General features: G+C 40.8%; 3 protein-coding genes across 3 annotated transcripts; 2 read left to right on the plus strand and 1 right to left on the minus strand.

Annotated features, from left to right (window-relative positions):
* The first annotated feature begins 9,292 nt into the window (after positions 1-9,292).
* LOC140945186 (uncharacterized) lies at positions 9,293-13,453 on the plus strand. Its single transcript, XM_073394239.1, has 5 exons — positions 9,293-9,695; positions 9,746-10,328; positions 10,683-10,971; positions 11,536-12,320; positions 12,472-13,453. The coding sequence occupies exons 1-5, from the start codon at positions 9,293-9,295 to the stop codon at positions 13,451-13,453; spliced, it is 3,042 nt and encodes a 1,013-aa protein (XP_073250340.1).
* A 139-nt stretch (positions 13,454-13,592) lies between these two features.
* On the plus strand, positions 13,593-14,693 carry LOC140945187 (uncharacterized). Its single transcript, XM_073394240.1, has 2 exons — positions 13,593-13,974; positions 14,125-14,693. Exons 1-2 carry the CDS (start codon positions 13,593-13,595, stop codon positions 14,691-14,693), a joined length of 951 nt encoding a protein of 316 aa, XP_073250341.1.
* A 1,218-nt stretch (positions 14,694-15,911) lies between these two features.
* Positions 15,912-25,153, minus strand: LOC140946394 (vitamin K-dependent gamma-carboxylase-like). Its single transcript, XM_073395509.1, has 8 exons — positions 24,978-25,153; positions 23,688-24,006; positions 23,239-23,317; positions 22,360-22,935; positions 20,465-20,596; positions 19,139-19,547; positions 17,380-17,565; positions 15,912-16,636 (listed from the first exon to the last, which is right to left on the minus strand). Exons 1-8 carry the CDS (start codon positions 25,099-25,101, stop codon positions 16,305-16,307), a joined length of 2,157 nt encoding a protein of 718 aa, XP_073251610.1. The 5' UTR covers positions 25,102-25,153; the 3' UTR covers positions 15,912-16,304.
* Between the last annotated feature and the right edge of the window lie 329 nt (positions 25,154-25,482).

The following is a 25,482-nucleotide window of genomic DNA, read 5'->3' on the forward strand; positions in this document are numbered from 1 at the left end:
TTATTATTATTTTAAGAGAGGGTCTCCAACAGGTTTTTTAGGATACGGTATTTGCCTCATCTGAAGCAAGAATATTTAACAATTATTCCCCGAGCCCGAATGGGCTATTGCCTCAGAGGCCATAAGGGCGAGAGGAATAATTAGTCTCGCTTGCTTTAGAAAAGCGAGACTCTTAAAATGCGCTCGTTTTTTTTTTTTTGTCGGACCTAGTTTGTAGGCCCCGCGTTCCTAGCGAAGACCGTGGAAACTGGGGATAAGAATCGTGACGACTTTCATTGTATGGAAATGAGTCTCGTGATGAGAATGCAGTTTATTTCGGCGATGACTGAAATGACGCATGTAAGTTTGGCAATGACGTAATTTTCCTCGAATGGAGGCCCTTGATTTTCGTGTAATTATGCACGACATGCAGGCACATCCCCAAGCAGGATGAGAAAATATTATAGCGGGGAAATCCTCAGGATTTTGTGGCTTTTTAAGGCGTTACGTTTCTCAGAATATTGTCGCAATTACAGGAAATGTACGGTTAAAAAGATTCACTTTGTTTTATGTATTCAATTGATAGATTTTCGAAGTTGTTACGATGTGAAGTCGTATTGCACTTCATAAATTCTTGAGATATGAAGTATCCACTGTCACGTAATTTTTACGTGCGCACATGCGTAAAATTTGCGTTCGCAAATAAAATAAAGGCCATGTATGAAAGGCTGCACGTACAATTATGTAAGCGTAAAAGTAGAAACTCGCTTAATTTGACGTTTAATACTTGATGTCTTACCTCTATTTGATTTACGTGATTAAAATTTACGTGCGTTAACGTGCGGAGCCAAAAACGCATCAGTGGAAATCCACCCTAGCGTGTCACGGGTAGCTTTGAACTTGACTAACCACACACTCTACTTGCAGCACTTCATGTCCATAGTTAATAGAAATCCCATATCGAGCTTTTCCGGAACGGGTTGGTCCAAGAATTCTATGGCTTGAAAGCGTTGATTATTTTGGAACAACTGATCTCTTCAGTGGTCGAAAAAAAAAAGAATAATCTTAATGAGCAAAGCTTCAAGGTTTACTGGAAAATCAGGATCGAGGATCGAGGATCGAGAAATCGGGGATCAAGGATCGGTTAAAAAGAACTTGAAAATAAAATAAACAAATAAATCGTGGATCAGTGATAATGTGGGTCGCAGACTGTAGATAAATTTCAGAGAACATAACCCCGTTCGCTGTACTGAACGCTAAATTCAAGTAAACTAATCCGAGTCTGTCTGAGTCAGTGATTGTTTTGACGAGAAAGTGAAATTTTCCGGCAAAATGAAACGCTTTATCCTGGTGATACTGTAATACAAGAAAAAACTTTTAACAGTTTTTAATTTTTAACTCGTGGGTACGCGCGAGCGTACCACGAGTTATTGCAGGGACAGAGATATGCAAACGAGTCACTCGCTCACTTATAGTAGACGGACTTCGTAATTAATCGGATCCGAACTCGAGAGTGCGAAGATCTATCGCTTCCGAAGAAGCACGTGCTCTTGAAGTTCGGTGGGATCAAATTCTTCGCTGAGAGCGTGCATCGTTCGGCGTTCGCTGCTCAGACTCAGAGTTTTCTTTATGGCAAGTTTTCTACAGCACGGTTGGAGGTCTTACCAAATTTAAGACACGTAGCAGTCTTTCAAATGAGTACGATGGTTAACTTGGGGATTGGATTTCAAGAGCCTTTGACTCGTCCAGGCGTTATGCACCTATCAATGTAAATCCCGTGAGGGGGGGGGGGGGGAGTGCGGGCAAGGGGAGGGGATTTGATGCCTGGGACTATCCCCGCTGTCGGGCTTTTGATTGTGTGAAGCGACCCCGGGGTCGGGACATTTGACTTTGACCGACAGAAGCGTGGTATCAATTCAGAAGCAGTTACCAAGTCCGTCCCTCGAGACTTCCTGAAAGTCACGTTGTTGGAGAAAGGTATGAAGTTTTCATTTGTTTTAATCGCCATAATCCGATACTTTAAACTGTCATCTAAACAGATAATGTCTATTTTGAGGAAGTTTTTATCTTCAAGTTCCCATCTGATTGTAAAACTCGATTGAAATCGAATTCCACCATGAAAGTCAGAGGATTTTTTATGGGTCACTGCTCCGACCTGTTCCGACATGTTGAGCATATGTTATAAAGCATTTTACGTTTTATTAATATTATATAGCACGGTCAATCTTCCTGGAGTGATTTTGTTGTTCAAGATAAGAGATGCTAGTGGAGAGAGAAAATACTTAATTACAGCGAGTAATTTAATGGAGCTTCCGTTAACCGTAAATAAAAGTAGTAATAACGTGTTTGAAATGTTCTTTTATTCGTTTTATATAGTATTATAGCATTGTTTGTGTAAATTTTTTCCCCTGGGGTGGGGGCTTTTTTGACACTTTTGATTGACCTTTCGTTTCCCACCCTGGGGAATTTGATCGAAAATTTTTAAAATTTGTCAAATCCCCACCCCTTGCCCGCACTCCCCCCCCACGGGGTTTACATTGATAGGTGCATTAAACTTGACGAGAAAATGAGCAATTACTCTTCTGACTCCGAAAGATCACGGGGGATATACAAATTCCAGCTTGCTGGAAAGTGATCTGAAAGTAAGAAAATGTCATGCCATGCTATTCTTAAGAACCTGCATGGGCCGAAAATGGATGTGATTTTGACCATTAGCTTCAAAATAACAGCAGAAATCGAGATAAGAAAACATATGTTTTGCCTCCTTCTTCGCTGACGAGGTGTATCGGCTTTGTAAAGCACATGTTATTTTGTTCATTCGTTGCCATGAAATGCGTTGACATTGTTTTTTCACTGTCAATAGCTCGGTTAATACGGCTCGATCATACTGATCGAATTTGGTGGCGGAAGTTCCATGGATAACGCATTAAAGTAAAGAGTTTTCGCCAATGTGACGTAATCAGCCTTCGTGGTGTAGTGGTAAAGTGAAGTCGCACACAGTCGAAGGTTCCCGGGTTCAAGTCCTGCTTTTACCGTTCTTTTTTTCATCTTCTTTCTTTCTTTTTTTCCCGTTTTTGGCTTGTTTTGTTTGCTTATTTGTTTTGTTGTTTTTCTATAAATATGTACCTAAATAACCGTTATTTAATAAAATGCAATAAACAAAAAGGAAAGTATTGTGTTTGCAGAGCAAAGATAGTATATTAAATATATTGTACATGGATAAACAATCTGAATTTCTATCATTTCCTACAATGTACTGTGGGAAAACCAGAGTTGATAACCATTTGATCATTTTCTAAACAATGTTCCCACGAGTTGACGATAGGCTTTCTTTGATTAAGTGTACATTTGCTTTCAGTACTCCTTATTTTTCTTGTAATTGTTGTATGCACGACCCCACCAACAATGCCGATATTTTTATCGTACCATAAACTAAGGTTCTTACCTACCCACCTACCTACCTACCTACCTACCTACCTACCTACCTATTTATTTATCTATCTATCTATCTGTCTCTCTCTCTATCTATCTATCTATCTATCTATCTATCTATCTATCTATCTATCTATCTATCTATCTATCTATCTGTCTGTCTGTCTGTCTGTCTGTCTGTCTGTCTGTCTATCTGCCTATCTATCTATCTATCTATCTATCTATCTATCTATCTATCTATCGATCTATCGATCTATCTATCTATCTATATCTAAAATGCATGCTGTGTACAACTCTAAACATTGTACTCTGAGACCGTACGGAGATATTAAAAGTAGATACTAAGTAGCTATGGAAAATGTCATTACTTTCATGCGATATTGATATCTTATAAAACGGACAACAAATTCAGCAGGAATACGCGCGAACTGAATTAACTGTGTGTTGTATAAGGTTCTGTTCAACTTACACTTTTTTCCTGTGCTGAACATATACTGTACCGAGCCGTATCTTGGTCCGGTACAAAGAAGCTATGTATATTTATACTGACAGAGCCATGGGCCCCTGATACCGATAAAAATCATCGTTCAATTTTCCGAGTGTAGAATCCCTGAAAGAGAACTCCTCAATGGAGCAATATCAATATGTAGAAGGTTTTCAAAGGTTTCACACGTTTTGAGGTTAAGATGTGCAGTCTGTCTCTCCTTGCAATTTTTACTTTTTGAGTATATACATTATGACATACAACACTCGTTTTGTATTCCAAACGAAAATGTAATATAACGGCACCGGGGCCTTTGACATTAAAACTCATCTCCAAGCAAGCGAGACTCAACGCTACTAAGAGCGTTCTTGTTGTTTTAGTAAAATCCAACTAGTTGGTCAAAAATATCGAGAATTGATAAACTTTTACCCAGTTAAAGCTAGACTTTAATCCTTTTTTGCCGCCAAAAATAACATATAGCCTAATAGTAGCTCTACCAATCAGAACGCAGCATTGATAATAGGTCACTAGTTGGATTTTACTAATATTCGATATTTCAAAGCAAAATTGGTGCGAGATTCGGGGTTGAAGGATTACAGGGGATGCGGGATGCCGCCGAAAACAAACATCGGCATTACGGGATTGAGGGAAAGCCGAGTTTGAGTCGGCCTGATGGGATTAGAGCGGAACTCTATTGAGGACTCGGCCTCAGTTAACCCAGCTTGTTCCTATGGTCCTCTCTCTTCGTAACTCGAGGAAAGAGGTTGAGCGACGCTGAAGAGGCAAGATCATGGTACATCGGCCTCACTAGGCTACCGACCGACAGTTGCGGAATCTGCGGAATGGTTGGATGAATGGATGCTTCGTATTCCATCATACAAATTTTTGGCGTGGTTCTTAATGGTCTTTAATCGTCAGGCGGAGGGATTTCTGTAGTTCCATCGTCACTCAGACGCCAGTACATAATGAAATTAAATTTCATCGAAAATGTGATAAACCTAGATACGCTTAACAGCTACCTAAACGTTTCAATAAACGTACATGGGGTGGAGCGACGATGATCAACGCTCGAAACATCAAAGCGAAAAAAAGAAGGGAAACTCGTGGGGAATTAATAATTAGCCGGAAAGTATAAAGCAAAAAGACTTTACCAGCCTTGAGCGAAATAAGCGATGAAATATAAAGAAATGAACAACAAATCAGATATAGTAGGAAAGAAAGAAGCTGCATAGCCATGATGACTGATTCTAAGAGGATTAATGGACTGAGATCCATTTATCAGTAAAAAACAATACGTATCTTAAGATAACACATTTTAATACTTACTTTCCAGTCATCAATAGTTTAATTCACATGTCATCGACTTGCCCCGGGGGTAGATCCCCGGACCAACCAGGGGGATTGTAAAATGGGTGGAGCAAAATTCAGGATTTCCCCCAGGGGTAGGGGAATTTAATAAGGCAAAGTCCCCTGGGTCAACGAAAAATTCCTCTGATATGCACCTCATATACAACTAGGATTCACTTGACGGAGGTGGCGTTTTTATGATATTTGGGGATGAAATTTTACCCATTCGTGTTAGGCTTGGAGAGGGCAATATAATATCTTTACTGAACAAAAAACACTACAATGAAAGAACACCTGAAGACAGATTCACCGAGGTTAGGAGAGACTGATAGTTTTTCCATAGACTACTTTTAAAGATGACCTGAAATAATCTACCTCGTGATGCTCAAAAATTACAGTTAGTCATTGTATTTGATTTGAGGCTTTTGATAAAGTCTACGAGTCCTCAGCTCAAGTTCTACTTTTGTAATAAGAATGATCAGTGATAGGTTTAAGAGATCTGAAAATATATCGACCCGGTTGTTTTGCAAGAAACGAATGGATGCGTGATTGTTGTTTTTAGGAGTCGGTTAAGGTGATCGTGCAGTTTGCCAAGTTCTATTTTGCTTTTAACCCGCTTCGTTGATTTTGTGATTGTTGCGAGATTGAAGGAATTTTCGCTCGGAGAATCTTTTTGAGATTCGGTGTGGTCGGATTGTAGGTGTTGTATTCAAAAGGTTTTTGTCTGTAACAAACGGTAAAATCTCTTTTGTTTTGTTTTGTTGCTAAGAGCTTCGTTTCTGTCGGTGAACTTAACTTCAGTCAGTATTTCTTGAACGAGCGTTATAAGGTAGCCTCGTTCAAGGTCTTGTTTGCTTTGTTCAAAGTTTTCTCTAACTGAGTTAGTTCCGGAAAACCCTTTTTGCGATTAATCCCAATGATATCCCTGTGGTTACCGTCCGCGATTTTACATGATTTGCAATTCCCCTACCCTTTTCCATTCGAACTTAAAAAATGTCGCGAATTTTCCCCTCCCCACGGGCAGAGAATCCAATCTATCCCCCTGTATTCCTCGACATATTCCCCTGGTTGTCCCGCGGGTCTTCCCCCGAGTCAAGCCGATGACATCATTGACATGTGCATAATTATCAACACATCTCTCCGGTCAGATGGGCTCCTGCTCCGGTTTATAGATCGATATAGACCTTTAGAAATCGCCACGGAACGTGTTAAATTTGTCGCACTAAGAACAGGCTCTCACTGGGACGGAGTACTATCCATTCTTGAGGATCTGTTGTAAGTTCTGACCGCCGCTGCGAGCAAAGCTTTTTCTCTCAGGACTGCGCAGAGGGAGAGGGATAGGGGACTATAGCCTCCCCCTAGCATTTTAATTTTTTAATGTTTGTCTATTTCTTTGCTCCCAGTAAGGTTAAAGGTTTGCTGTACAAACGGTTATGCGGGGATTTTTCCAGCCATTAATGAAAATGAAATTCCGGTATGCTTTCTGACCACAAATAAACAGGAGACATTTATTGTAAAAGATTTTGTTAAGCTGGAACTAGTTTTAACGTAATTCAAAACGCATGAATTTTCGGATTTTCAAAAAGCAGTTGTAAAAATGTTCATGACAAACGGATAGTTCAACTGACTAGTCGGCAGCCGACTGGTCTGAAATGTCATCCGTCGCTTCGCCCTCGCCCCACTCCCCACCCCGTTGTGGAACATTCATTCACCTACTTCAACAATAAAGCAGTCCGTTTCAACACGATCCTGCGATGTGCTTTCTTTTGTTTCAAAGGACATATGCTTTATGCTCTTTTGCCCACTCCCCCCGCCCTTAAATCTTAAACTCGCGGCTGTCCAGTCCAGTCTTGTGAGTAGTACCGGCAGCAGTGGCGGATACAGGGGAGGGGCCCAGGGGGCCCCGCCTCACCTTATTTTTAGACCAAACCGAAGCCAGAAGGGCCGAAATTCTTTTTTTTAAAGAGTGCCCCCCCCCCTTTTTCTGGATCCGCTACTAAATCGGTTAAAGGTAAAGATTTACCCACAGACTGAAAACATTATATTAATTTCATTAATTTCGATTAATTTCATTCGAAAGATCTCATTAAGGATTTTCCATATACTCGAAAGTTTAGAAACACCCCATAAGTTGTTCATCACGTTAAAACACTAAGATCCTAAGATCCTGCTTACCCGAGTATTAATTGTTGGGCAGTGAGATGGTAGTGACCACGATAAGAGCTAGACCACAATGGTAGTGACCGTGTAATGACCGCGACCGCACTTAGCTAAAATATTCTTCTCAAGGAAAGCTTTCATGGTTGATCGACTTTCCACACTGAAAAAAAGCGACATTTAACAAAATTGAGTGGCTATTACAGGGGTCAGTAAAAGGTTGCTCTTTGAATTTCAACCACAAGCTCAAAAAAATCAAGCCACAGGATAAATAAAGGTCCGAGACCCATCAGTTATCACAAGAGAAAATGAGGTTGTCATGTTAGTCTGGAGCCTAGGGTAACAGGCTCCTGTGTCAGTCTAGTCTGTGGATTTTTATATGTAACAATTCCAAACGCGAAGTACTTGTTACAAAACCACAGAAAAATGCAACGTCCAGACAAACTGCTTCAAAAGATCAATCCGAACAACACCGGCAGAAATCATGCACGTGCCTGCTTCTATGGTTTGGTTAGATCGGAGACCTTCGCGTGACTTTAAATGTCTAACGTGATAAAGCAGCCACTGCCAATACCTTTAACAAAAGGACTGGAGTCTGTGCTAAAATGTGGCAAAATTTGAGAAAAATTCAAACGTATTCCAATTGCTTTCGGGAGGGTTCTTAACCTCTCCCGATTCACACAGAAGCCGTCAACCCATTACAGACATTGCAAAGGCACGTGTTGAAAGTAGTTAGATGAGATTCCTGGGACGGGACATATGTTGACCTCAGATATAATCTTGTTATTTGTTTTCATTATATTAGCCACTTTACGCTGAAAAGCGCGCGAAAATTGGCGTTATAAATATTTTTTACAGCTGTTAAAAATTTAAGCTGTATACTGAGTGCAGAATTCCTAATTGGTGTTTTTAAAGACAGATTTGAAAACTAAAGCTTCCGTTAAGACCTTTGAAAGGCACATACATTAAGGTTTTCTTCAAGTGATTAAAAAATAGTTTTCATTCAAAGGAAATATTAGAAACATATCCAGGGGAAAAAACTGAAACCGTTAAAATTTTTCTCGATCTTTAAGGCGTTGAGATAAAAAAGGGAGATAGGGTGCTAAGTGAATTATTTTAAATTCATCCGGCCCTAAACAGCTTCGAGATTCAAGAATTTTCTTATCTTACTAGTTAAGCATACGCAAGGAAATCTTCTTAACAAGTGATATAGAGATCAATGTCTTGGTTTGAAGTGAAGTTCATTCAGAAGGAGAACAATTAATATCGCCGCTTTTGTTGATTCAATTGACCATTGCTTGGGAGAGATATTCCAAGCAAACAACATCTGGAATTTCGGACTTGTTAAAACCTATTTCACAATATAAACAGGCAGCATATCGTTACAACCCCTATAACCCCTTGTAACTTAAGTTGCAGTGCGAAATTCTAACCATTTATGTCACGAACACTTACTACCGAGTGCAACGTAGACACATTGGTGCCTGAAAAACTTAATCGGAATTCTAATTTTTTACTGCACGGAGGAAAACGTTTGCCCCGTTAATTCCCAAAAGCTGTAAGTGATCAGTAGTTAGCACAGTTGTCAGGGCTTTATGCCACCCAGATCCTTCTTGAGAATGCACGACTTTTAAAGACAAAGAAAAAATCTTTATGGCGATAAGGCAAAGTACTCAGTCTGTACTCGATTTGGATGTTCTGCGAAATTACAAGTCTAAAGAGTCTGAAAGCTCCTCTATGCGTTTTTTTCTTGTCGTCTTGAGTCTGAGCCAAGGGTCAATCGAAATGGTCGTTTCTCAACCATTTGAAATATCACCTTAGGATTACAGAGTAAGAGCACTTTCGATTAGACAGACATCAAGGTTTTCAGCACGAAGATGCTGTTTCATTTAAATGTCTCATACTGCTGCTGAGAGGAAACATGTTACTTATAGCTGTTCAAGTCTTCCTAAGCTACAGCTCAAGAAATTTGATGGTGACCCCTTGCAATGGCCTGATTGGCCATCGATGTTTAAATCAATTGTTCATGATGCTGATTTGTCTTTGAATGGAAAGATGCAACACCTTCAGAACTCTGTGGTTGGTAGAGCGAAGTCTGCAGTTGAAGGGTATGGTTACAGTGGGGATTCTTACTATGAAGCATTGAAAGAATTGGAAACTAGATTTGGAAAACCCTCACTTGCTGTAAACGTTACACTCGACAGATTGAGAAAGACATCACGAATACAGAATGACAGACCGCATGAAGTAGGAACTTATCAGATGTTGTGTCAACTACTGTTTGGATCTTTAAAAGGTTTGGATACATAAATGACCTAGCAGCCGAAGCTAATATCTCTATTGCAGTGGATAAACTATCCCCAGATTTCCAAGTGAAGTGGAAGGACCATGTGAGAACAAGCAATTTACATCAACCAAACCTGGAGGACTTTTGTAGCTGGCTAAAGGGCCAGGCGGATATTTATGATGACTGCTTCAAGTTCCCATTCAGAGGCCGCTATGGAGGTGCTGGTGAAAAGCACAATACCTTCTTTGGTAACCTCTCATCACGTAACAAACAAGCAAAACCTTGTTTAATGGGAGATGGACAGCAGCATAACCTGTCAGCTTGCCCTAAGTTTAAAGCCTTAAGTGTGGAAGAACGCCTCAGTGAAGTTCAAAAACATAAGCTGTGTTTTTGCTGCCTCCGATCTGGTCATTGGCTTACCACTTGTGGGAACTTGAAACCGTGTGGAGTGAATGGGTGTACTCGAAGACACAATGCATTACTGCACTCATCAAGAAATGTAACACATGATGGGAACAATGAAACAGCTGCATCAACTAACCAAACAGCAACAGAAGCAGTTACCCCATCCACCGAGCATTCTAGTGCATCTCATAAGAGTAGTAGTGACTCTGTTTTATTACAAGTTGTGCCTGTTATCCTGTATGGGCCAAAGTGATACTTTAACACATATGCAATATTAGACACTGGAAGTACTTGCAGTCTGCTGGCAACAGATGTTGCAAAAAATCTTGGCCTTGAGGGTCCAGTGGAAAGTGTTGTGCTGAATAGAATTCAGAAATCATCAAGGCTGCTGACTAAGCGTGTTGATGTTCAAGTTCGGTCAGTTGAATGACTTTGGTACAAGGTTTGATGTGCACAGAGTTCTAGTAGTTGATCGCCTGAACGTGCCGGAAAGAAGGGTGAATTTCAGAGAATTTCAAGATAAATGGCCACACCTTGCAGACCTAGAGTTGACTGAAGTTTCTGTAACTCGGGTGCGTTACTCCTTGGAAGTGATGTCCCAGAAATTATTGTACCTCTTGAGACTCGATGTGGACCCAAAGGTTCTCCTGTTGGTGTTCGCACTAAATTGGGGTGGACTGTTACTGGTCGTCTACCTGGTTATATTGAAGACGGTGAATCTGTTTACAAGGTTCATATGGCAACCCCTGATGAAGTGCTTCATGAAACAGTCAAAACTTGGTGGCGGACCGAGAACTTTGGATGTCGATATGACTGTGATGTGCAGCGTTCTGTCGAAGATGAAAAGGTGTTGAAGTTCCTGAGTGAGCGGACGCATGAGGTAGATGGTCGTTACATAGCAACTCTGGGAAACGCACCTTGGCCTATACTGCTACTAAACTTTTTAATGACCTCAGTTCCGACTTAAAAGAGTTTTCCATTTCTTCTTCTCCACTGATATTTAAATTTCTTCCCTCCTCTCTTAAGTCTAAATTACGAAGTCTGTTTTTCTCACGCCTATCATTGGCTGAGCACTTGGAGGATCTACTGTGCTCGACTTGCCGCTATTCTATTCATTGTCACTGTTTTTGATAGTCCTACTACAACCACTATTACGTCTTTTAATTTGTATTTATGTATATATGTATACATGTTCATTTATAGTACATATTTTGCCCCCCTTCGTCGATTTATATATTATTCATTACGTGTCTATAGCCTATTCTACTTTAAATATTGTCTCTTTTGTGTATATATATATATTTATAAAGTTATTTGTTTTTAGTTTTCTAAATTTATTTATCTATTTATTTATTTTTCGAGTGCCGTAGGTTAGAAAACTGTAATAGGTTATTGCGCTTCCCTCTATAAATAAAGTTATTGTATTGTATTGTATTGTTACGAGGTTCCGCTGCTTTGGAAGGACGAAAACATCCAACTTTGTGACAATTGTGTTGTGGCTATTCACCGACTTGGTCTTCTAGAGAATAGACTTGATCCTGAGTTGGGCGAAGCCTACAAGAAAACCATTGACACAGACCTAGAAAAAGGGTACATCAAGAGACTCACCAAAGAGGAAACTGTTGACCAAGCAAAGCGTACGTGGTACCTCCCTCACCATCCCGTACTTAACCCTAATAAACCTGGAAGGGTCAGACGTGTATGTGATGCAGCTGCTAAGTATCAAGGGTCTTCATTGAACAGTCACCTTGTAAGTGGACCTGACTTGTTGAACAATCTTGTTGGAATCTTCATGCGATTCAGAGAAGAAAAAGTTGCCCTTTCTGGAGACATAGAGGCAATGTTTAACCAAGTTGCTGTCCCACCAGAGGATCAAGCTGCCCTCCGTTTTCTGTGGAGGCAATCACCGGAGTCTAAAATTGAAGTCTATCAGTACCTGCGACATATCTTTGGGGCTAATTGTGCACCAACGTGTTCTAATTATGCCCTTTTAAGGACGGCAGAGGACAGTGGACCGCAGTACCCTTTTGCTGCTCGTGCTGTTAAGCGCAATTTTTATATGGATGATTTCTTTAAGTCTGTAAAGACGACAAGTGACGCACTTGAACTGCAACAGCAGCTTGTTGTGATGCTAAAGCGTGCTGGGTTTAACTTGACCAAGTGGGTTTCGAACGTGAAAGAGGTGATAGAACGTATACCAGATCAGAAAGAGCCCCCTCCATCAAGGTGGTAGGGGAAGAAATTGTTATGCCTGTGGAACGTGCTCTCGGTGTCATATGGGACACAAGATTGGACTGTTTTGTTTATAAAGTGGTGAAAAGAGATAAAGCAGACACGCGACGTAAGATTCTGAGTTTTATAGCGTCATTGTTCGACCCAGTTGGTTTCCTGGCTCCATTCCTGGTGAGAGCGAAGCGCCTCCTTCAACAAGTGTGGCAATTTGGATTGGCTGGGATGAAACCCCTCCATCAGAGTTCCTCTTAGAGTGGTCCAAATGGCAGAAAGAGCTGGATAGTCTATCAGAATTCTTGGTTCCTCGATTTTACCGTCATGTTTCAGACAGTCCCACCGTTATCCAGCTTCATGTGTTTGGTGATGCAAGTGAACAAGCATTCTGTTCTGTAGCCTATTTCAGATACAGTTATGCCAATGGTTCTGTCAAGTGTGCCTTTGTAACAGCTAAGACGCGTGTAGCTCCCAACAAACCTTTGAGCAACACTAGACTAGAGCTGCAAGCTGCAGTTTTAAGTGCAAGGTTATCTACTGTGGTAATCAAGGAACATGATTACAGGATAGACTCTACCTACCTGTGGAGTGATAGTAGCACTGTGTTTCAGTGGATTCGTGGTGAATCCAAGCGACACCCCGCCTTCACTGCGAACCGAGTTGGGGAGATTCTGGACACAACTGAAACAAGCCAATGGAATCATTGCCCTTCTGGTGCTCTTAACCCAGCAGACGATGGTAGCAGAGGACTTCCAGTCACAGCTATCACATCAGAGAGTAGATGGTTGAATGGTCCTGTGTTTTTAACCCTTTCTGAAGAAAAGTGGCCTAAGGGAAATTCAAAGCTTGAATCCTTCAGCCAGCAGAAACAAGAGACCTCAGCGTACAGTGCATCGCAAGCTCAAACTTCAAAAGAAGAGTTCATTTCGTTAACCAAGTATTCATCCCTAACACGACTTCTCAGAGTAACTGCTTACTCTTTCCGATTTGTTTACAACTGCAGATGTCGAAGGACTGACCGTCAAAGTGGTCGATTGCTAGTGGCGGAGTTGGAGCGTGCTCAAAAGTTCTGGATCGGCAACGCCCAAGTGAAAAGTTTCCCACAAGAGAAACCAGCGGGTATCTCCCAAGAGTAGACTGGCCTCTCTTTCTCCCTTCCTCGATGGAGACGAAATTGTTTGTGTTGGTGGACGGATCGAAAGGGCAGATATTCCATTCTCAAGTCGACACCCCATTGTGTTATCACCTGATAATGAGCTGAGTCGCCTCATCGTTATGGACTGTCATGAGAAAGTGAGGCATGAAGGTGTTGAACATGTTCGGAACGAACTGAGACGACAGTATTGGATCCTACGTTGCCGTACAGCTGCAAGGAAGATTCTACACCGATGTTCATACTGCAGAAGGAGAAGAGTAAAGCCAGAACCACCTTTAATGGCGGGACTACCTGCCGACCGCCTGCGGGTTGCACCCGCATTCTCAAAGGTTGGAGTAGATTTCTTTGGACCTCTGAAAGTGAAGTACCTCAGGAAGCAAGAAAAAAGATGTGGCTGCCTTTTTACCTGCCTTGTAACTAGAGGAGTACATCTCGAAGTCGTCCACTCCTTGTCTACTGATTCTTTCTTTATGTCTCTCCGACGGTTTATCGCAAGGAGAGGTAAGCCGACTGTTATATACTCTGACAATGGTACGAACTTTGTTGGGGCGAATCGCGAAATACAAGAGTGACTTAATCGGTGGAATCAGGACAAAATTGCAGACGCGCTGAGTGAAGAACGAATTCAATGGGTATTCAACCCTCCTGCAGCACCCCACATGGGGGGAGTATGGGAACGTTTGGTAAGATCCTGCAAGAAAGCCCTTGACGTTGTTTTGCAGAATCAAGTTCTGACGGATGAGGTGTTGTTAACTGCAATTACTGAAGATGAATCCCTAGTCAACAGTCTTCCATTGACTGAAGTGAGTTCAGATGCGGACGATCTTGAAGCGTTAACCCCAAACCACTTCCTCATTGGCAGAGCAACCCCCAACTTGCCACCTAGAATCTTCGCTGCTAAGGAGATATCAAGCCAAAAGCGCTGGCGACAAGCGCAAGTCATCACCACTCACATTTGGAAAAGATGGTTGCATGAGTATTTACCTGGTTTAACTGCCCGCAAGAAATGGTTCCAAGCTGTACCTAACCTGAAGGTTGGTGACCTCGTGCTCATAGTTGACTATGGAACTCCAAGAGGGTGCTGGCCTCTTGGCAGGATTGTGACCGTTTTCCCTGGATCTGACAATGTTGTAAGATCAGCTGAAGTGAGGACAAAGTTTGGTCTATTAAGACGCCCTGTAGCGAAATTAGCCCTTTTGGAAGAGTGTTCGCCCAACTGAAGTAGCCGAACACGGGGGGAGGATATTACAGCCGGAAATGAACGTGACACTGTTTATTCAATTTTCAAATGAGACATTTTAGTGACGCTTAAATAAAATGATTAAGTGTTAGAACCCGGATGTGAGCACATGGTTTTGTCTTTAGTTTTTTGTTCGCTCGTACAGTTTTGGATGGTTGCCTGTATACGATTGTAAAGCTTATTTGGAAACTAGTACAGTCAAGAATTGTTCCTACTTTGGTTTTGGTGGATATTTTTTGGTTGCGGGAACAGTTATTGTTATTATTATAATTATTAATATTATTTATATAATAATAATTATTATTATTGTTATTAATGTTATTATTAGTGGTAGTGGTAGTAGTGGCAATGGTAGCGGTAGCGCTCGTGTTAGTGGTGGTGGTGGTGGTAGTGGTAGTAGTAGGAGCAGTATTTTACACACCACCCACAAGCTTTCAGCTCTCTAATCTACCGTGTAAAAATATAGGCTATCTCTCTACCACTATCCCTGCTGTGTGTACCACTGCTTAACTTGTTAAGAAAACTCAAGTAAGGCTTGTAAAGGTTACTTAGATGGATAAAAGGCAACCACAAACTCAGTTTACATGCTTTTAAAGCAAAGCCTGGATATAATATCCGAGTATTCTAGCTTCCCTTGTAGTAAGATAACTCTTTGTCTCGTGAAAAACAATAGCGAGAGGACAAGCCGGGTTCAAATGCAAGAGGACGCTGATTTCATTTAGTGTCGTTAAGTAGAACCACTTTTAAAAAAGAAAAAATGAAAGAAATTGTATCAGCAATGATAATATTGGATGAGTCTATTCGACGTCTATACCTTATTTTCATGGTACCAGCCATAGCCACGGAATTTATTTGAAAGAATTTTGCTCTCACGAGGGAATAACGGTTGCCGAGAAACTAAGAAGCAGGCCACTTTTGTGTAATGCGCGATCATGTCAACAAGGAAGACTGGTTTCTATAGTACTCGGCAGTGGCGGATCCAGACCTTCACATAAGAGAGGAGGGGGCGGGGGGGGGGGCGGTCATCTAGACCCTGAGATAAGGGGGGAGGGGGCCCGGCCTCAAAAAAATTTTTTTTCGGCCCTTCGGGCCTCATTTTGGTCTAAAAATAAGGGGAGAGGGCGGGCCCCCCAGGCCCCTCTCCTGGATCCGCCACAGCTCGGAAACAGAATACAAGTGTTAACTGGAATCAGTACAGTTAAGTTATAAAGCGCGTTTATTAAAAGGGGCCCTGTCACGGTGATCTACTTTTTTTTGTTGACAAACCCAATCACGCGTCTTTATTCGCTATGGAACTTGAGATGTTACTTGTGAATTACAAAATCACATCTTCGTGTGAACGACAATTGCAATCCGTTTCAGTCTTTTTCAAGTTTGTCCATCCGTTCCTCATTTTACATTTGTTGTGTTATTTCTACCTTCTTTTTATGTTCTGGGCAGTTATTTTAATGTTTCACTTGGTTGGTGGAGGTTCCCACAAATTTGAATTGTGATAAATCTCGTGACACAACTCCTTTAAATAAAAACCACACTTGAAATAGAACTCTAAACCATATTAGTTATTGGACTAAGTGCATGATTAGAAATCTTTTCAAAGTTCTTGTTTGTGATGATCGCTTTCCTGGCCAGTGGCTTTGTCACGTGCTTCATCAGCCACGTGACCTGTGTCGTCAGCACTAGATAAGGTGTTTCCATCATCTGTTTTCTTATCTGCTTCGTCCCCAGTCTCCGCGGCAGTGGAATCATCCTCTTCGTCCTCCATCGGTTCTTCAATCCCGAGAGTCAAATGGGTCAGAGCGTAGTATGTGTTCACAAAACTTTGTCTGAATATGAAGTATTTATTGGCCACAAACGCTTTAAGCAACTCCAAACGGGTTGTGTTTTCCTTTAACAATTTATATTCCTGTCTCTGCGGAATTGTTTCTATGGATTAAATAAGACAAATAATTATTTAAAAAAGGAAGATGTTCATACGGGAAACTTCTACTGATATGTTTGGAGATGTCAAATCCCTCTCAGCTCATGTTATGGGCGACTCGGTGCTAATCTCGTACCCAGACCTCTCTTTGGCTACGCCAACAAGGCATCTGGGAACAAGATTACCTTGATTCAACGCTGAGACAAGATTGAACTGGTTGGATCTAGTTTTTTATAATTTAGTATACTTTGAAAGTTAACTTAGTAGAAACGAGCGAAACTGAAAGAAAACAAAGACAACCAACAGATTTTTCTGTTTTATTATTATTATTATTTTTTTTTTTCTCTACAAACAATCATATCTACCTACTAAAAAAATCCTGAAATTTTAAGATGGGGTCGTACGCCTAGGTTTTTAAGATCTAGTTTCTAGTCTCCTTTCTGGGTGCTCGGTCACTATATTTCGCGTTAAACAACGCAATAATTTTTTTAGACGGAAAAATTATATTTTACATCATTTGCAGATACTAACAGCTCTGTAGAGGCCTTCAGTTCCTCAAAATGGTTTAATTTCAAAATGTCGATATTTTTCATCTGAAAACAGTAGTAAGCCACCCCAGAAACTCTCTTTGTCCTAGTCGTCCTCGTCTTAGAATCTCAAGGTCTCCATTATCTACTGCATAGAACCATGCTTTCTTAGTATCATCCCTCTCATAACTGCTTCAACTGAATAAACACATTTAACATACCTGGGTAAAGAATCCAGTTTCTAATGGTCTCGTTGTTCCACTCGGTCGTATTCATGTAAATGTACATCCAACATGATGGCGTATCAGACACAGTGTATACCAAGTGAGTGTCATTTGATGGCAGAGTGATTTCCTCACCGACGTTTACAGTGTGGTTTGTATTATTAAACTCCACCTTAACTTGCCCTAAGAAAGTGAATGAACGCGCTTCATCAGCAGCGATCACCGTGATGTTTAACCTCAGAAGAGCGAAAAAGTTGAAAATAGATTAATATTAAACAATTGTTCACCGAAGTGGAGGTGGCTAGTGGTGGGTATTTACCTCGCCGCTTCGAGGCTTGGTAAATATCCCACAAGCCACCGACACTGAGGTGAATAATTGTTTTAGTATATACTAAAACAGTGAGATAATTGAGCACAAAAATGATGATTTTTAACTCATTTACTGTTGCCAACGATTACAATTTTGGCGCGCAATGACCAAACCGGCGGCCGTTGCGTTTTCTGGCGGACAAATATAACTTTTTGAAGGTATTTGTTGGGAGATTTCTTCAAAAGGAAATGTGAATTCTTTTTGTATTTAAAACCACTCTGTAAAAAAGCTATTAAATCTAGTTTTAAGCTTATTTGCGAACATGTCAGCTGAATAAGGTAGCGCAAGACATAATTTGCATTTGTAAACAAAAAACTTTTTTACCGGTTTCATCGATAAATTCAAGTCAAACAGACAAAGCTTTACCTGTTAAAACTCCCGAACCGAATTTGTCACATGTTTCGTGTATTTCGGGAACAGCTTGTTTGATTATTTGTGAAATTTCTCTGTTTGTTACGGCAGCAAACCGCGGGAAGCCAGTTTGCTTGTAACTTACGCGAGTTTGGCGTCGCTTGCTGGGAGGAACTGGAGGTGAATCAGTGTATAGCACTGGATATCCGGAGGTTGAGTAGCCAATCAGAGCGGGCGAAAAACACTATCCACTGTTTTAGTATATACTAAATAGATTTAGCCAAGGCTAAAGGCGAAGCTCCCGTTAATAAAATTATAATTTACTTAAAACAAATACAAATATACTTGGAGTTGAGCCTAAGATCAGTTGAAAACTAGTTACTTGTCAGAGGATAACCTGAGCCCGCGATATGGTCATGTGACACTGGTTAGTGGATACCTGTTTTGGCAGCCGTTATTAGACCACAACATGAATATGCAATATCATGTTGCAGGCTCTCACACTAGCTAGAAAGTCTGAGATTTCACATTGGTTACCCTGTGGTTCAGACGGACGGCCGGACGGACGGTCACGTGACCACCAAAATTTCTTGGATGGACAGATAACCAAATTTTCTTAGTTTTGGGGCTCCGCTATAACTTCATTTTGGGGGAAAGATACCAAAGAATACTGCTCAACATTCCAGCGCTGCGGTTGGTCAGTTGTTTTCGCACGATATGGCATTACTTTTTCTTCGACACACAACCTGACTTCATTTGGAGAAACAGAGCAGTTTTCAGTTGTTCATCGAAAATATTTATCATGCCATTGCATGAAGGATTTGTTGAAGGATTTAATGAAGTTGAAGGATTTAATAAAGCCGAAACTAGTTGTAGAATTGCACACATTTTAGTCATCAGTCCTTCTCATGAACAGTTACGACATTCAAATATTTCCAGCAACAACAATTATTTTTACTCTGCCCCCTTCGAACAACATTGTTAAACTTTGTGGTAGGCAAACATATCATTTCACCAAAAGCATTTAACTCCTACCATGTAACAAAGTTAACGACGTGTTAAGGTCTTCAGCCACAAAATTTTCCAAGAAAAGGCCAGGAAAATCAGAAACAAACGTTATGTCGCTAAAATTTGACTTCTCTTTCAACTCCTTTTTTATCTGAGTCAACTTTTCGCGCCATGGTGAAAGCTCTGTAAGTAATGGCAGCATCCAAGGGGTGTGTTTCCATGGCGACCATGGAGCTTTCACGATGTCTACGGTGGGATCGACCATACGCTGTTGAAAACGTTTGTTCATTGATCGCCACACGTCTAGGTAGATCGCTGGCTCCGTGATATTGAGTTCTTTGAAGGATTTAAGCTTTTCAGCCATACAGTTTACATACTGTTTGATCATGTCTGGATGAGAGTTCCAGCGTCTCATCCTTCCTTCTCTTAGCCACGCCTTAAAACAAATAATAAGCAAATGGATTTAATTGTAAAAATTGCACAAAGAATCGAAACTTTACCAGAGCTCTTGATTGAAATCCGCCAAATGGGTTGTCCCCTTTTTAGAGGCAGCTGATACAGTCCTCCATCTCAGTTGAGTGTCGACCACCTCAGTCGGTTGTGTCTATTCCATGTCCCAGAGAGCTGGCATTACGCTCTAATTTAAGTTTCGATTTTTTGGGGGACACTTTCTACATATAAAAGCAATGCTATGCCATAACTCTTGTCCTACCCCATGGTAGTGTGGTTTTAATTGAAGCTATGTGTTATTTGTGCGCATAACTTGCCATAGGGCTGTGTACCCCGTCATGTGTTGAGAGGACAACAGTATGCATTTCTTTATTATACCATCTTGTTCTTTTGTTTACTTAGCTTGTGTGACTTTTCATGTGAACTTAAAACCAGAATACTAATGTTAAATATAAATTAGGTAATAACCAAAGATGACGGAGTGCGGGTAACAACGATCGAAAGTCAAAACGCTTTTGCTCCGGCGCTGTGCTTTGCGTAGGTTTCACGTGAAAGATGGTCATAACACGCGTGATCAGATTACGAGTGATAGAAGGTACAAACGCGCTTGATCAAAGCGCGTTCTGTGCATTTCAAACATTCTTATTGGAAGTCCAAACGAATGCTGGCTTCACACATGCGACGCATGCGTAATAACAACCTAGAGATTAGGATTGCGGGCTCCTCTTGTCGCCCGCAATGACACGTAGCAACGCTGTTTAACTACTAAAGACCAACAATTGTTCAGGAAACAAAATGTTGAATGTAACGTTTGGTCATTGAAAAGCCTACTAATCGGCTAACATTTGTTGAGCAAGTGTTAGACGATACTGAAACGTGGATCATGTCACTTAATTGACATACCGTGGGCCTTATAAAAGTGACCTCTCCTGACACCTGGTCCACTACTTTAACCCTAACATGCTGAGTACTCCATGAATGCACCATCATGTCCCAGGAGTAGCCATACAGACCTTGAGTCCACGAATTATATCCCTACAACAGAAAAGATAATAAGCTGATTGAGAATTATGCTTTTTATATCAGTTCACCTCACGTGACTCGGAAAAGACGAAATTCAAGTTCGCCCGATAGGAGTTGAACCTAACGTTTGAACAACAGGGGACAAAAGGTCATGGATAGGCCATCTACCGGATAAATCGTTTTAGTAAAATCCACCTAATGGTCTATTATCAATGCTGCGTTCTGATTGGTGGAGCTACTACTAAGCTATATGTTATAGCTCACTAGTAGCGAAGAGCGCCGGCTTTAAAAACCAGAGCAATGGCGGCTTAATCGCGTTTTGCTAGCTATAGTTGTTTTGTCTCGATATTTTTGACCAACTAGTTGGATTCTACTAAACAATTATTCCTCTCATCCTCGTGTCCTCTGAGTCAATAGCCCATGGGCCTCATGGGCTATTGACTCAGAGGCCATTCGGGCTCGAGGAATAATTGTTAATTCCAGTGGATAAGTATTAGGAAAACCAATTGCGTTATTCAGTGGTTAGAGATTTATTCAGTGGATAACGTTATCCACCTTTCGAACAACTGAGGCCTAGTTACTAGTCCTAACGCTCTATCACTAAGCTACGGGAGACTCGTGGAAGCAAAAGCCACTAAGCTGGGTTAATGTCACAAACATCCTGCATAATGTTAGGATTAGATTTCACGTGGAGAGGTGACATTTACACAACGAAATCAAATGGTGAATTTGGAATAAACGTGGCCTGTGCCAGGCTCTCAGATAGTGGGGACGTATTAAAACGAGCAAAGCGAAAATAAGACGCGCGCAACTTGGGAAAGGGGGCGGCGTGGCGGCGGGAAAAATGCCCCCAGCGTTCTTCGCATTTCTTTTTACTGAACGACTTTTAACCATTATCTTGGAGCCTGGAACAGGCTAGAATATATGAGAACGATGTGTATTCAGGTACTGTCCACTGACACTACGCCAGATAAATTTGAAAACGCATCTTTTTCCTTTAGTTAGGCCTGCTGTCCACTCTAATCAGGATTTTTCGGAAAACTCATCAAAGTGGAAAAATTTGAAACGCCGGCTTTGCTTTTTTGTGTGGACGGAAAACATTTGGAAAACGGAACTTTTCGAAAACGCTGACGTCACGATAATCTAATGGTTTCCTGAAAGCGTTGTGTTTTCAGTTCTTCCGGATTAGGGTGGAAAAAAGACATTTCATCCTTTAAAAAACGGAGGAAAAAATGCATTTCAATTTTTTCCATATTAGTGTTAAGTCCCGTTTATACGGAGAAACTTTGTCCCGGTGAAGAGGGTCACCCTCCCAGCCCAGTCAACTTCAGCGAGCGTTTATATGAGAAAAAAGATAACCCCTTTACCGGAGCCAAGAGCTTACAACAGCGCTCACACAAGCTCTGATTGTCTCACCTTGACTGAGTTGACTCGGCTGGGCGAGCCAAAGTGTTTATATGGAAAAAAGTGGCCTCGCTAAGAGGGTGACCCTACCTTCGAAAAAGGGTGATCCGGTTACCCTCAAGTTCTGGCAGAGCTAACTATTTGTTCCTCATGTGGATGGTTGACAAATTTTGTGACGAAATATGGGAAAAGTTGGCACAGGGTTCACGCGGGTAGGCGAGTGACCCTTCTACTTCTTCTACCCGGGAAAAGTTTTCTACATATGAACGGGACCTTAGGGTTACTTTTGATGGAGAAACAGTCTGTAGAAATATACTAGTGTCATCAGGGTAAACTTAAGATGCTATGACTGAAATAAAGGAGAAAATTACCTTAGTTATGAAGTGTGAATATGGAAGGAAGAGCTGTATTCCTATGTAAGTTAGTACAATTAACACAAGAGCTTTGTGCTTTGTTCCAGGGGTTTGATTTTTCTCTGCTGTTTTCTCTCTATCAAGCTGCTGTTTATCTTCACTCACGGTGGATACTGGATATACACAGTGTGTACTAGTTTGAGGATCATCAAGCGATGGTAGAATGCTAGCCATGAAGGTGGGTAGAAAGGACAAAACCTTCTTTGGCCAGTTGTAAGCGCAAAACAGAGGCATGGTAGCCATCATGGCGTATGGAAACATACCAATCTCAAACATCTGTGAATTCATACCATGGAACATAGCACCAAACAATATTCCAATAGGACGGGTCTTGTCGAAAGCAAGAAGAAAACCCTCTGAGAGATCGAATGCTAATCCACCAATATGAACTAGAAACAAGTCAATTTTTTCGTCAGAAAGAAACAAACGAAAGGGATCAAAGACCCATTCGCGAGAAAGGCCAGTCATGGAATAGCCTGTCATCCAGTCCATATCGATCTTCTTAATGCCAGCATAGAAATATACAAGGAAAATCTGAGATAGGAAAAAAAAGGAACAATTTCAAAAGACGAACTGGGCGCAAAGCATAAGGACAAGTTCAGTCTCTGATTTTTCTCAGAGTAAAATGGATTTTTTTCTTTAAGACCAGCAAGCGACATTTTTGCGGGAGAAGAGATAGGTTGCAACACAGGTACTATTATTTCGCATTTTTCAGACGAGTGAAGGCAAGCTCGAGGCGACCGAGGAAAGCGAGACACACGCGACGGTGGAACGTGCAGAAAAAATATACCCTTGAAAAATGACATTTGTATCTGTAGAATAAACCAACAAAAATACCTGAAAACGCAGCAGAACATAGTTCCATTTTGGTACATGAGCATTCTTTATTTCTGGATTGAAAAGTCCATCTAGAGACCTTGGAATGAAACGAAAATAAACCTTATTACTCATTATTACAGCATGTAAGAATCTTCATTTTTTATGGCTTATCTTTTAGAAATCATAAATCAGCTGGTTGTGAGGCCCACTGATCTGAATAAAAGGGTCAGTGCTCGAAGTCTAATAGTAATAAAAGTCAAGGCTTTAACCAAGACAACCTGGGGGTAGTGCTCATGGTAACGGGGGAAACTCCTGCCCCCCCCCCCACCCCCATCCGAACTTGACCTTTAAATAGGGGTATCATAGTGATTATTCTGGTGTGTGACAAAACTTTCTTGACTTTCTTGTGAATCTTTTTTTTTGCTAAAATTGCGATAATGGAGATGGGGAATAAGTATCTGATTTACCAGTAACGATTGGCATCACTCAGAAGAAGCATAAAAGATATCAGTCCGTAGAGATAAGAATGGTTATTCCATCGACACTTCTCCAACAGAAAAATATACCAGTATGTTATCATGAATGAAAAGCAGCTCAGGCGAAACATGAATCCAAGAAAAATTCCACAAGCTCCTAGGAACATCATCAGATAAACAACATGCATCCAGTCTACAGGCAGTGGCTGAATGAAATTGAACAATGGAAAATGGCAGGTATCATCACCAAAATGTTTATGAATGAACAGCAAACTGCGCTCTTGAGGAATGTCGAGAATCATAAGTAGACCTGCAAGATAAAAATTAGAGTGATAATTAACAATTACTCCATGAGTGCATGTTGGATATGAGATGGTAGATAGCCAATGAGGCGCATAGTGTCAAGTTGGCTATAATCATCTCATACCCAACAAGTGCGAGTGGAATGTAATACTTTATTTGTAAAAACAACTGGTAAAAATCCGTTAAAAATGGGCAATTATACCATTTCTTAGATGTTCAAAAATCCTAGGAGAGGCAAGCAAGCCAGAAATTTTACAACAAATGTTCCGAAAATTCTAGATCTCAAATCGCCTTTTGAACAGATATTTTCCAAAAATTGACGTTGGGTGCTCCTGACTGTTGAGGTGAAGCAGATTATGGTTACCTGAACCAAAGTGTTAACTCTACCGAGGTACAACAGCAAACATTAATCACAAGTCATACAGTTTAGCTTGTTGTTATATGCAGTAGAGAACAGTTTTGCTGTTAATGTCTTTCAAACACAATGTAAATGTTACATATTTATATCAGAGTTTTCCAAGTGGTTATCATTATCTGATTTCAGAAGTGAAGAGGATTGTGCAGAGAGATAAGTCAGTTGCTTCAATCTAACCTCAATCTTTACTCACTCCCAAAATACAAGTCAATACTGAACTTATGCAACAGGAAAGGAGAGGAAAGACGACGGCAAACCTTGTGTGACAAGCGTGACAATAATTTTGTTTGAAAAAACCTTCCACCAAACTTCACATTCCTTTAAACAGATCTTTTTGTAGAAGAGCAATAAACATCAAAGTTAAGTGAATTCCGAGACGAAACACGCAAGTACCAGTAATAGCCCTGTCACATTTGTCACACTCAAACGTTTTGCCATCCTCTTCTTTTTGCCATCCTGTTGCGTAAACTCACTAATAGCAACTGGACCGTACAAGTCTGCTAGTTAATAAATGACATTTTACTTTGGTAAAAATTATATGTTAATCGTCAAAACAAGCTTACCAAATAAGATTCTTATCACAGCAAGATTTGATGGATCTGTTGGTGATGTCATAAACTGGAAGAACCTGTTCAACAGACTGGACTGACTCTTCTCAACCTTTTCTGGTGCAGTTTTCTTGTCCATTTTGTTGTTTCCTTCTGATGATAACTTGTCTGCATTAAGAAAGGTTTCATAGTTAAAGTCCAACTAGCCCCCCAAAATGTTTTTAGCAAAACAAAATCTTCTAATATTGTCCCGGTGACTTGGGTAAAAAAATTATTGTGACAGATAAAATCTCCACGTTTCTACAACTGATTAAAGTTAGGTCTCTTATGACCCACTACAGAGCATTTGTGAGATCTGGGTACCATGCTGTAGAGACCATTTACAGAGTACTCATATGCATATGGCCGGGAAGAAAAAGAAGAGAAGAGAAAAAGTGGATAAATTCAAAAAAGCCTTTAACCCCAGAATGGAATTGTATGCTGCATGATACCTGTTTGGGGATTGCCTTTGTTGCTACAA

The sequence above is a fragment of the Porites lutea genome, chromosome 8 (assembly GCF_958299795.1).
Source record: "Porites lutea chromosome 8, jaPorLute2.1, whole genome shotgun sequence".
Classification (NCBI taxonomy): domain Eukaryota; kingdom Metazoa; phylum Cnidaria; class Anthozoa; order Scleractinia; family Poritidae; genus Porites; species Porites lutea.